This window comes from Podarcis cretensis, assembly GCF_951804945.1.
Source record: "Podarcis cretensis genome assembly, chromosome: 2".
In the NCBI taxonomy this organism is placed as follows: Eukaryota; Metazoa; Chordata; class Lepidosauria; order Squamata; family Lacertidae; genus Podarcis; species Podarcis cretensis.
The window spans coordinates 44,399,242-44,413,105 of record NC_137171.1 but is presented as its reverse complement, the minus strand read 5'-3'; the positions used below and the strand labels follow the sequence as shown (position 1 = coordinate 44,413,105).

The 13,864-nt window shown below is 40.9% G+C and overlaps 1 protein-coding gene across 1 annotated transcript in view; it reads right to left on the bottom strand.

The window, feature by feature from the left end:
* CACNA1A (calcium voltage-gated channel subunit alpha1 A) overlaps positions 1–13,864 on the bottom strand; it is a 253,604-nt gene that overhangs the window by 63,542 nt on the left and 176,198 nt on the right. The window contains exons 27-33 of the mRNA XM_079966539.1: positions 11,054–11,150; positions 9,365–9,525; positions 8,510–8,647; positions 6,336–6,537; positions 4,413–4,577; positions 3,929–4,039; positions 1,888–1,971 (exon numbers count right to left, since the gene is read on the bottom strand). Of these exons, the coding sequence (XP_079822665.1) occupies positions 1,888–1,971; positions 3,929–4,039; positions 4,413–4,577; positions 6,336–6,537; positions 8,510–8,647; positions 9,365–9,525; positions 11,054–11,150 (958 nt within the window). The remainder of the gene's footprint in view (positions 1–1,887; positions 1,972–3,928; positions 4,040–4,412; positions 4,578–6,335; positions 6,538–8,509; positions 8,648–9,364; positions 9,526–11,053; positions 11,151–13,864) is intronic.

The window sequence follows — 13,864 nt, the reverse complement described above, 5'->3', positions numbered from 1 at the left end:
AGTCATGCACAGTTTAGCCCCAAGGCATGCCTAGTATGTCCCTCTCCCAGCCACCTGTTACATTCTGAAGGCTGGATAAGGGTGAGAGGAAAAAATGAGGGAATGCTGATTGCAAGCCCCTTCTGCAACTTGAACTCTGTTATAGAGGGATGTTCATGAGAAAAACTAATTCAGAGGATTTCTGCAGGGAGTTGGGCACCCCAGCTGCTGCCATGCCAAGCACAGTCTGCCAGCCCTTACACAATCTTCTTTGGAAGTCATGAGGACAAGCTCTGTTGTGTGATGGCATTTATTTGGATTAAGATTCACCCTCGTTGTTGCCTCTATAAAAAACCTCTGTAAAGTGGCTTTAGATTTGACCATGTATATCCCACTTGGGGCCACTCCACACATTACAGCAAAAGGAGGTACACATTAAAGATTTACGGTGTACCTACTTTTAGTCTGATAAAATGCCTTTTACTTTCGACTGCAGTTACACTGAGGAAATCCAACATTTTGCAGATGATCATGGTTACCCTCTCCTTCCCCTGACACATATGTCTATGATATACACACATGTGTAGACATGGCCTAACATGCTATGGGATAGAAGTGAGTATATCAGTATTTCTAAAGGTTTTAAAAGGGAGATACACGTTTCTGAGTTAAAATGGGAAGTACACTGACTCATACACCCCCCATATGTTGAATTTTATTATGTGTAAGAGTAAAAACTGCCTGCCTGCCTTCCTGCCTGCCTGCCAAGGAACCCGCCCTGTTGTGTTCTCTGAGAGTCACTGTTTTGGCCAGGCTTCCTGACTGGAAGGAGAACAGCTTCCCAGAACAGTAACAAGTGCAGAGATGTAACATGCAGCTTCCACCAAGGACATGTGTTTCTGCTGCATCTCTGCACTGAGGAGTGCTTGAATAATCCAATCACACCAGATGGAGAGATGTGGTAGAATTATAGATTCTTAACAGAAGCTGCTTGGAAAGAAGCAACACTGTTTGACAGTGGAACGATCATCTTTGGGAGCTTGTGGACTCTCCCTCCCTGGAGGTTTTTAAGCAGAGGCTGGATGGACATCTATCATGGATGCTCTAGATGAGATTTCTGTATTGCAGGGTGTTGAACTAGATAACCCTTGGGATCCCTTCCAAATCTATGATTCTATGAACACCTGAGTAATGAAGGATGGAGGGCTGAAGTGGGTAGCCTCCTCTGTTGTGGGCAGGAACTTTGGGCTCACAGTAAGAAACTGAATCATTTCATTTCTGGAAGCATATCAGTGATTCTCTTTTGGCACACTAGAATGCTCTGGCCCACTGGTTTGGAAACGATAGTATTTGTTACTAATTCTTTTAATTTGTGCATCCACACTGTAAAGTGCAAAGTGGCCCTTCGTACTCTATTGTTTCAGGTGATGGCAAATGCCATAATGAAAGGATCCAGCATTTATAATTTATTACAAAGATTATGGGTTAATGCTGGTGTAAACAATACGATGGAGTGACTTTGCCATCTTTAAGTCTGTAACTATCTAATTTGAGAAATTCCCAATAAATACCAGTGTCAAGGCCTTAGAAGAAGCCTACACCTTTTGCTGAGCAACAGCAAGGATTGTCACAAATATACATATTTTACTGAAGAGTTATTGAAAATGTGGGAGCGGCTGTTATGCACTTTTGAGAATCTGTTCTTGAAGAAGAAAGGGAACACTACACTATGTTCATTGGCAGCCAATAAATAATGTTTACTGCCATTCTCTGGATTCTCCAGCCCCTATCCTAGTTAAGGATGCAGTTCAATGGGATAAAAACCTCATGTTTCAGTTCTTGCTTCCCACTCCCTGCAAAATGCCTCCCACCCCCAGAATGCCATCCCCACCATCATTTTGAACTTACCCCAAACTCTGTCACTAAGATGTCTGTGATGCTACCCAGAACTGTGACAAAATCAAAGATATTCCAGGCATCACGGAAATAATTCTATAAAGAAAGAACAAAACAAAGGACGAAAAGGAACAGCCACACAGCAGCAAACAGGTGACAACATTCAATCACGACGGAAGCAACAGCAACGAGAACAGAGAAATATCCACCTTTTCTATTCCCCCACCCTCCTGCCCCAGTCAGGTCCTGATTACCTTTTGGGTGCATTCCAGCTCTTGTGATGGGGATTGCAAAACTAAACTAGCTTTTCTTTATGCATTTTGCCTCCTGAAATGGGGATAAAGTGGCAGGTCTTGTCACCTTATGTCAGTGAAAACAGCTGAGCTCAAATTTTCAGAGGCCGATGGGATTTGTTTCCACTGGCCAGAAACAGACCTCAGTGAGTGAGAGTAGGATAAGAGGGAAGGGTTGTTTTCTTTCAGTTTGCTCCCTGTGAACGCTTAAGGCAATGCAACTGCCCAGTGAGACCAAGGGCTGTGACACTCTCAAGCAAGGAGCAAGCAGTTGTACATCTTTCCCCTTCCTCAGTTATTTGCATGGACAATCACAAGAACATCTATAAAAGTAAATACAACACACACAAGCCTAATAATAAGACTACACCTGGGGACTATTCCATTTTTCAGCTCGGCTTCTCTAAGGAGAGAATGCCAGTTGTCTCCAAAGCCTAACTAAGTAATGGCAGAGCTATTACTAAGCAAATTAATTCAGCTCATCAATCACAATGAATATCAAATAGTGTGGTTCAGGGTCAGGAATGAGTAAGTTCTTGAAAGAGTCCTTGCCAGCAATTTGGTCTAAATTGTTTTAATATTGTATTTTTATATTGTTGTGACTTGCCCTGGGACCTTGTGGTGAAGGGTGGGTAAATCTAAAATTGAATTAAATTAAAATTAAGATTATTATTTTTGGAGGGTCACTTTAAGATGAGTAGAGAAGTTGGGAGTGGCAGCTATCCATGGACCCTAAGCCCAACACCTCAAAATGTTCTGCTACCCATTGCTATCTGCTACCATTCCATTGCTATAGACACTGGTCATTTAAACCCTTGTGTTTCCTCTGGTTTTAGCAACCAGAGATGCAGACAGAGAGATGGCATGGCTTAGGGGATTGCATTTGGCCCAAGTGTTGTCAGGTGCTGGCCTCTATGTTAGAAGGAAACCTTCAGTGATCAGATTTCCTAAAGCTGCTATTATCACAATATTGCATGTAACAATAAAACTTATTATTCACATGAACCTATGGTGTTTCTGTTTCCCTTTTAAGAGCGCTTAAAGACCAACTTAGTTTCTGCTCTGAAGTTTGGCTGCTGAGCATTAAAGTTTTCAAATGAGAGGTGAGATGTTTAGTTGGACCCCTTGGAATGGAACATTCATGTTGCAGAAGAAGCTAACAACTAACTGACCTTTGTATAGATTTATTGCTTTCTCACTCTCCTAGGAGGCCCCCTCTTTCTTTCTCTGACTACAACATTCAAGCCTGGACACTGCCCAAAAATACTCTTCTCTAAATCATGGGCGTAGCAAAAGTCAGAGTTTAACTAGAGTTGAATGTGAATAAATAGCTTCCTGTACAGGAAGCCAAGAGTCCTAGCATGAGCAGCCCTGTTGCAAGAGAAGCTAAAGTCTAAATTTGGTGATTTTTTTCAGACTCCTTTGTAAATGAGTCCGTTTATATCCATGGTCTCCAGCAGAAGTACAGTTTGTTTCTGGAGGAGTGAGATGTTGTTACTTCCCATGCTTCCATATGCAGTGTGATCTCTGAGGGCCCTGTGAGCTCTGCTAAGTCATGTAGAGGGACAGATGGGCAGGGTATAAATAATAAATTATTATTATTATTATCAAATAAATTAAAATTTTCTTTAAAAACAACAACTAACCAAGGTGCAATATACGCCTTCCTGTTTCATGAGGAAGGGGGTCATATTCCTCCCACTCTGTAGTGGAGGCCTTCATGATTATTTCTCATGAAGTTTAGCAAGAGTGACACTTACCAACAATCCAAAGGCGATGATTTTCAGAATGCACTCCAATGAGAACAGGGAAGTGAAGACAATGTTGAACATCCTTAGCAGATGATCATATACAGGTGTGGCATTGTAGAACTATTGAGGGGGTGGGATAGAGAGAGAAATAGAAAGAGAGAAAGCACAGTCATGAAGATGGAGGTAGGGTTAGGATAGGGAAACTGGGGGAGCTGAAACAATGCTGCACTAGGCCAGGGTAAAAGCGAGACCCCCCCCCCAGTTAATACTATAAAAATCTAGTTTAGTTGCTACTTCAGTGTCACAGCTATTCAACGGGGTAATTACAGACAAATGAGGTCAGCTCAATAGGAGCACAAATGACTCTGAATAACAATGGGTTTGGACAATGTCCACTACGATGGTACTCAGACCTACGTAGCTCAGCATCATACCCCCACGTTAGTCAGGGCAAACCCCACATGAAGCACACCCCATGACTCCGCCTACTTACTTTCATCATTAAGACAATGGTGTTTAGGGCAATCATGGCCATAACGGTGTACTCAAAGGGTGGTGAAACCACAAACTGCCACATACGGTACTGAAAGCTCTGCTTGTTCTGAGGCATGTGCCGGGTGAGTGGCTTGGCGCTGATGGCAAAGTCAATGCAGGCTCGCTGTGAAGAGAGAATAGAAGAGTAGCAGTGAAGAAGGTGCAGGAGTCTTTTTCAAGAGAAGATGCCAAGGAGAAAAAACAAGCTTGGATTCATAGGAAATGTACATAAATCAGGGACAGCGTGCATGCTTTGAATACTAAAGGTCCCAGGCCCAATCCTTGGTTTCTCCAGGCAGAGCTAGGAAAGATTCTTGCCTGAAACCCTGGAATGCAGCTGCAAATCAGCATGAAAAGTACTGAGCTACAAGGATCAATAGTCTGACTTGGCATAAGGCAGATTCCTATGGTGTTATATTCTTTCCTTCTGACTGGATCACTTTAGAGTCTGCTTTGACCAAAATGTTTGCTCTTCCCTCTAATCCTTCCTTGTACTGACTCAAGACATTTAATGTGGCCTTACTTTAGCACCAGTAGCAAAATGCCTGCTGTATATGACATTAATTTTGAAGGCAAGGTTGTGCACATCGGTATCTTAAGATGCCAGAAAACATAATGTTGCAAGGTTGAAACATGCATCTATATGTCAAGGAAGATGCAAATACCCAATAAGTGCTTCTAAACCCAAGTCTTACCTAGGAAGTAGATGAATGTCTGCTTTCCTACATGAAGTTGGTCTAAGACATGTGTCTATGTACACATGCCTTCAAAAAGCAATGTGGTGAATGGCCCTAAGGTTATTTCACTAAAATAAATGAAGCACAACTAATTATCACCTATGAAGTCTTCAGTCCAGCTGTCACCAACTTGGTCCTTCCCATGCTGGCTGGGGCTGATGGGAGTTGCAATCCAAAACATCTAGACTGGGCTAGGCTGGTGAAGGCTGCTTTAGTCCCATCCCAGCAGCATGACTTGGAAATACTAACCTCAATGAGCTAAATACTATTCAGTTCACCCAACCAGTTCAGTGAGGTCTGCTTTCTACAGGATCCTCAGAGGAATAATTATCTTGCCTTACTTTAAAAATAAAAGAATCCCTCCCAACTTCACTTCACTTCTACTGTTGCATGGTGGAGCATCCGTCATAGGTTTCTGGGTTTTTTTTGGGTGGGGTATGTGGAATATTATGCTCAGTCATGGAAAATTGTGACTGAATCAGGCTGAAGATTAGGCACTCCTGCTTTCAGAGGACATCAATATTCCCCCCAGGGCAGCTGCTTGAGGTGGGCTATTACTATTTGTAGAAGGGGGAAAAAGGATTGTGCACCACAAAACTAGGAGCAGAATCTTGTTCATGTTGCAAGGAGTGGAGGAAAAAACCAAATGATATCAACTGAACCTTAAACTATCACAAATTCCAGTTTCCTCCAACCTTATAGATGGCAGAAGTAGAGGATACATCAATAAAACTCTAAAGACTTCTAGTACATGGTGAATTGTCCCTTATGTGTACTTTTGTATGTGTGTGGTGGCGTTGCTTTTAAATCTCTGTGTTGGGTATTTTTTAAAGGATTTTGATGTTATTGTTAACTTCTTAGAATTTCTCAAGAGGAGGAGCTGGATGCAGTTCAAAATGGGAATGAGCTTCTTGGGTATTCTATAACAAATCTGTTTTTGAAATCTGTTGACTTTTTGTCATTTAACTTTCACTGCTACTAAACACAGATTCAGTTATCCACTGCCCCACCATCTTTTAACAAATCAAAGTTTTGAAACTATCATAAAGGAATGGAATAGAAACTTCAGGAAGCTGGCTGGGTTTACCAGTACCAGTACTTTTTTTTTTTTTTTTTTTTTGCCAAAGCACTTTGCCTAGTCCTACCTCATTCTTCTCCAGGCTGTACTCTTCCATCATCTTGTCCCCTTGCTCCTGGAAGGTGATAATGATTAAGGCCACAAAAATGTTGACAAAAAAAAAAGGGAAGACCACAAAATAGACCACATAGAAGATGGACATCTCCATGCGATAACCAGGACTGGGACCTTGATTCTCATATGTAGCATCCACTGAGTGCTTGAGGACACTGCAGAAAAAACAAAGAGAGATGGGGAAAGCGAATGAGATGTGGTGGGAAAAATTGAAGAGCCCTGTGAATGATCCATCATGCTCGCTGATCCATCTAAAATAGTTCTAAAACCCTATGATTTCTGAGATAGGTTCCTAATACTCAAAATTTAAGAAGATTTGGGATAGTCTGCTCCATGAAGGTTTTTCTGACATGGACTATTTAAAATCCCAAATCAGCTGTAATCACATCAAAGTGTCTGTAAAGTCTTTTGTAGCTTTTGAGATTCTCATCACACAGTGAGATGAATCTTACTAAGCTCAAGGTCTGAGATGGCAGCTGGCAAAATTCATAGCAAGTGGGAAAGAGATGGATGGGAAGGCAGCACTTACCTCTTCCTCTTGGGTGCATAGAGGAAGAGGAAGATGCAGTCATTTGTTCTGGTTCTCTTTCCCATGTGGTTGTCAATGCAAGCACTGGTACTTTTGAAATGGAGACACCTTCTAACAATTCTGTTTTTTTAATTAACAAAAATTATATTTACAAATCTGTAAGTCAACAAAACAAAACGTTAGACTTTCCAGAACCAGAGATTAGTCTGAAACATAAAACATTACATTCCAAACATTCTTCTGCAATTACAAAACCATTTGTCTGTGCATGTATCTCTCAGAAATTCATGAACTCCATTTTGTTTGAAAATAGCTGGTATATGTATGCTCTGGGCTCTCTCATCTTAATATACTGTATTACCCCTACCATCCATCACAGCAGTTCCCCAGATTATTTTTTAAAAACAATTTTTATTAAATATTTTCTTAGTTTACAAAAGTACATTCATTATCTCTTTTTTCAGGTTCTGTATTCTACAGATCAGTTACATTTGCTGTGAGACATTAGTGTTATATGCAGTAAGTTATCCAGTTTGTTAATAGCCAGTTTTAAATCTTAGGGATTGCTGATTCTTTCCATTTTAAAGAAAGACCTGTCTTTGTAACAATTCTTCTAGGGCACTAGAAGCAACCCCTGCTATTTGCACAATGCTGGATATAGGTGATTTTAAACTCTAGACGTTACCTTATGGAGGGGCAAGGCTTTTAGATGGTAACGTGTATTATTTCTCTGATTTTAAAATGTGGTTTAAAATATCCTTCTGAATTGAGCCCTGGACATCTGCCTCTAAATCTCGTACGAATGGCACTGCTATATTAATGTGGGATGTTGGCACTGGAGGTCTACGGTAAGCTGATCACAGTTATAGGTCACAAGAGAAATTGTTTCTCTGGAAAAGGGGTTATGTATAGGGCATTTTACAGTGAATTTGATGCAACCTATGTTTTTAAGGTTTTCATGTTATCTACATATCATCATCCCAATGGCAGCCCCCCCCCATTTAATTTGCATTTCCCAATCTATTGATAATGTAGTAATGGAGGTGGGAAATCTGGCATAAAATAGCATGTAACCCACTGAAGTGCATTGTGTGGCTGGTTTGTTGTTGTTTTAACATGGGTAAAGCTATTTTTCTCAGTGCTATTTATTTCCACATCCCCTCTTACCATTTGCTTGTTGTCTGAGCACAATCTAGCTGGAGGCATGTCCACTTTAGTTTAATTTTCTAAAACAGCTGTTTTGTGTACAACCGCTCTTGCACTATTCCACAGACAAAACATTTTTTTAAATAAAAATAGGACATATGCACAGGTAAACAAATACCTATGTGCATGCCCACAATGGTAAAGTTCATGAATCACAAGCCCCAATCTTAATTACATTTTGCCTCATTCAGTGGCTTTTTTTTTTATATGGCAAGGGCAAACTATGGCTGATAAGCCTGGACTTCTATGTGACAAAAGTGTCTTAGTGATGAAGCTAATCCAAAAAGGCTAGACTAGTTCTGTCTAGGGACCAATCTAGTTTCTAGCAGAGGCCAACCAGATACCCAGCAGCCTAGCATAGTAACAGACACTCATTTTCCTGAATCACTTACTCTGGCCAGCCTTCTCCTGTAGATACAGTGAAAAGAGTAAGGAGCGCCCACAACACGTTGTCATAATGGAACTCATATTTCTTCCATTCTCGTTTCTCAGCCTTCACGTCATCCTTCTCATAGACTAAGTACTCTCCCCTGATGAAGGAGATCAAGAGAAACATTCAGGGACATGCTACAACAATGAAGTGGGCAATTTAGCAAGGATATGTTATGGTGCAAATGGTTGCTTTGCCAGTGATTGGAGCTTCAGTCTCTGTGTGAATATAAGGAGTGTCTGAACCTTTTATTCATGTTATCACACAAAAGTTAATCCAGATAGTTAATGATCACACTTTAGGTGGTATAACAGCCTCATTTCAGGGTGCTTAAGTGGAGCTGATTCACTTAGCTCCAACACAATAGCTCTTAATAGGTCTGATCTGTATAAACCACAGTTACTTCATTAACTTGACTGACACTGATGTACACCAGTTTAAGATTTGGCTGTGTTATTAGTAAGATAATAACTGAGCTATGCTGTGATTTCACTATGGATCTGGGTTATTTGTATTATTATTCTTGATTATACTTACTTAATGGTGAGATATAAAATCAGCATAACAAACAATACTAACAAGTACACAGCAAAATATAAACCAGGAACTACAGCATTAGAATTCATTAGAATTCATTCACTGATGTAGCAGGAAACGCAACATGAGAAATGCAACCTGCAAGCTCCAACCTTATTTGGGTTTTGAGTCTATAACTCTAAAGAAGAGACATAAAAGTTCTTAGAAAATGTTAGAATGGGAATGGTGTCAGGCCCAGGAAGCAGAAGGGTGGCAAAATGGATGGAAGCAACATACATACCTGCAATCTTTTGCAAACTCCTTGGACTCATCAGTGCAGTAGAAGAACTTGCCTTTAAAGAGCTGGACAGCCACCACAGCAAAGATGAACATGAAGAGCATATACACAATGAGAATATTGAGGACATTTTTGAGTGAGTTCACCACACAGTCAAAGACGGCCTAGAAAGAACACAGGGTTCTGGTAAGGGTTTGCTAGATAACTTATTATAATGTATATCCACCCAACCGAAGTGGCTTAAAGAAAACTCCAAATCAGCTTGCAAAAAAAAAGGACATACAACACCAAATATAAAATCAAGCTAAATTAACAATTGTATGCAGCACTAAAATATCAGCACTAAACAAATGAATAAAAACTATTTTAAGAGCTGCAGACCATAAAATTGCAGAACACAGCAATTCAATTTGATGTGAAACATTTATTAAAATAAGTAAGTAGAAATATTCAAAAGTCCTTTAAAAACAGATAGAAATCCAGTGGATTCCCACAGAGGATACTCCACTATCTTGCTTCCACCACCTCTCTCTCTTGCAGCTGCCTATATGAAAGCAGAGTCTCTCAAGGGCTGAGAAATCACTGTGGGAGCAGGCAACTTCTGAGGAAGCCAAGTCCCAAGCTGTCTGCATAACCACAGAAGTACCTATTTCTTGAAAATCCTCAGCCCATCCAAAAATAATTTCAAGTTCCTCCAGAACAGAGCAATAACTTGTCCCCACAAAGAGGATTCCATCTTTTTTGCTACTTATAGATAAAGCTTTGTTAGTCTATTGTACCAAGAGAGAGTCTAGCTCTCTTATTTATTACATAAATCTTCATGGATTAGAGTCCACTTAATCAGATGCATGAAATGTTATCCTCATTTTGCAGAATTATGGTTGGAAAACAGGCACAACTATGCTTAGGTATAGATGGACCCATTAAAGTCTGGTCCATCCCAGTTCTCACAGGTGATGGGACTAAATTCATCCCATCCCCTTTCCAGGCAGATTTTAAATGGAAAATTATTTAAAATGCACCTAGAAACACACGTTAAAGTACTTATAAGGCAGTCTGATGGTTGCATACTCTCTCCAGTCCCCCCCGCCCCACCCATTTTTCTATTTATAGCTTCAGGAATAGTGTATGCAACCACCCGGAGCCTAAACAGCTAGCATGGGGGTGCTCCTTGCTTCCAATATGCATAGAGCAAGACTCCCTGGGAGCAACAGTACTTGATATCATTCTGTCACTCCCAGAGAGAACTGTATGGGGGGAAATGGCTGCCCCAATGTTTACATGAATTTTAAAGGGAGGGAAGTTCAGAGAGGGGTTGGAGGCAGCACAGAACCTGCAGATCCCCTCATAATGGAATTCACTGGACTGTGGATTCTGAAGATGATCCAGGTCATGCATGATCTGTCTGGATTGTATAAGGGTAGGGTGGATTCTTCCTCCATCCCTAACTATGATCCAATTCAAATGACACTGAGAGATGCCTATGGAGAGAAAATAGAGAAACCCCTCCCTTTGTTTCACTAGATCTCATGCATGAAAGGGTCTGAAGGCTGGGTCCAACCTTCTTCTCACTCTAACCACACCCACATTTTCTTTATTAAACTGTTGATTTACATCCCCCCAAAACAACAATGATTATATAGTTCCATCAATGTACATCTCCATCTTTTTTTGCTGCTACCCCCAACACACCTTGAGCTTTGGCAATCGCTTGATAGTTTTGAGGGGTCTGAGGACACGCAGGACACGCAAGGATTTGATGGTGTTGATGTCTTTCCCTTTGCTGCCTCTGTAGAGAGATGTTGGGTGAGGACAGAAGAGCAAGGAAAAACAATGAGGCTTGAATCTTTACACTGTTCTAGACAGAGGACTGCCAAAGGGAGATATATACTCATGCTATCCGCTACCCTTTTTGTCATCCATACTACTTTTAAGGTTCTGTTGTAACAGTCGCATCTACCTTTTCCAGTTACCACTCCATTCTTTCCATTCCTTAAGCTGCTTTACCCTTTTTTATATGCTTTTGATTCCACCCATCACTTCATCTGTATTGGTACCCTTTCAGCTCATACCCTTTCTGTTCACCAGCACCATAGGATTTAGATCCCTTGTGAAGAATTCCTCAAGGTGCTAAGAAGTTGGAATGCTCCGTCCCAAGGCATGTGCTCCTCAAAAAAGAAAATAGCCTGGTCTAGAAGCAACATTTTCAAAGGGGGTTCAAGTATTGCTGGATGTATTTTTTAACTGTTGTTACCAGATTCACTGATAAAGCATAGAAGGTGCTGTGAGGTGTACTGGAGTGTTACAAGGCAATGGAACTCATTGATACCAGCTGATACACAGCACTAAAGTATTCAACAGCAGTTCTCAACTCAGTTTCAATTTCCTTTAAAGTTCAAACCTTGCCAGTCAAGTTATCCTGCCTGTTTTTATGCTACCCTATATTAGTTTCCCCTCATCTCCTGTGCTACTAAAGTTGTCTTCTCCCAGTTTTGTAAAGTGTACACACATACAATGCCAAGAATCATTACAGCCTTACTAAGGTTTACATTTCTCAGATCATAACTGGCTATGCATTTGTGTGTAAGGTAAAGGTAAAAGGTAAAGGGACCCCTGACCATTAGGTCCAGTCGTGACTGACTCTGGGGTTGTGGCGCTCATCTCGCTTTATTGGCCGAGGGAGCCGGCGTACAGATTCCAGGTCATGTGGCCAGCATGACTAAGCCGCTTCTGGTGAACCAGAGCAGCGCTCGGAAACACCGTTTACCTTCCCGCCAGAGCGGTACCTATTTATCTACTTGCACTTTGACATGCTTTCGAACTGCTAGGTGGGCAGGATCAGGGACTGAGCAACGAGAGCTCACCCCGTCACAGGGATTCGAACCGCCGACCTTCTGATCGGCAAGTCCTAGGCTCTGTGGTTTAACCCACAGCGCCACCCACACTGTGTGTACATCATATCAAATGAAGGGGGGCATTTTAAAACAGGATTCTCCTAAGAATGGGGAAAATAACAAAGGAAGAAGTTGCAGCCTGAATTAATGCTCTCACTGTGCTGCTTCAGGAACCCATGCCGAAGCGAAGCAGAATATGTTGATGCTGTTAGAAACATATACTAGCTTTATGCAGATAACTTATACAGAACCAACAGAACACAGAAATGTGGGAAGCCCCTTACAGACCTGCTACAAATTGAAAGAATACAAAGTACACCTACAGAATCTTTATAGCCCTGAGGCATAAAAAAACACATATTCAAACATACTCCGTGCTTTGGTTGTTGTTGTTGTAGTAGTAGTTGTAGCTGTTATTATATCATGTAGTAAAGCCTTCCTGGGACTGTACTACTGTACTTCAGAATGCAGATGGGTGGCATGGCATATTTCATGACAAAAATTCTTGTATGTTGAAAGCCAGCACCCCAGTGAGAATGCTTGCACATCTATGAGAATTGTTCTAGCCTATCCTTCTCCATTACACATTAGTTTTCCAATCCCAGAGAATTTTTGGTATGGGGAGAATTAAAAGTTTATTCTGAAGTAGTCCCGTCGTTGGATGACTGTTCAATATGCTTTTCCTTAACCTATCCACTGGCTCACATTCTGTTTGCATCCAGATAACCTAGAACCTTCTCTCCAGCAGTAAGATAGAATTCCATCTCTGCCTTCAGTGCACAACACACATGCAAAGGTGAGAGTAGCAATATGCTAAAGTTCTTCAGTCCCATTTAGCTCCACCTTGTCAATTTTTCTTATTGGGTGAAAAAGTGAAAAAGAAGACGACAAGGACACATTCCTGGAATCGATTCCTAGTTTGGAGAAATACATAATCTCTTCTCATCTTCTACAAGAAGCCACTGAAAGCCAGCCCCACCATTAGGCAGAGCAGGGCAGCTGATTTTGGAAATCGTTAATATGCAGCAAATTGTTAGCTATTTAATTTATTAATGTTGTTGTATTTTTACCAGCTAGGGTAGTAAGAGAAACTTGTATATGTCTACAATAAACCACTGCAAGTCCACTACAACACAGCTTTTCTAATAGTGGGTTTATTTGAGACATCTATATAATAAATTATAGTTATAATTTAAGGAAACATTTAAGCAACATGACTGTATTGCAAGAGAGCTATTATAACTACAGCTGCTTCACAGGCCCTGCTATCTAATATACACTTGTGCGAGGAGCACTCTTTCTTTTACACTTCTGATTCAACACATGTGAATAGCCTCATACTATAAAGAGAGTGGCAAAACCTTTTCTCAGAAATGCACTGCTGGAGAGATGGTTTTCAAACTTTTGAGTGAACATATATTCAATGGAGAGCCAACAAAGCCACTTGGAGAAGAGCTCCCGATTATAATCCTTCCAAAAGTCAGACACAAAGGGGAAGAGTTCTAGCTAGAGACCTCCGAGTTCTGACAGCTAGATAATCTCTCATGACACTTTTAATAAAATGACAGTTTTAGATGCCAGAAAATGCAAAACGGGTGCCTAGTAGTGA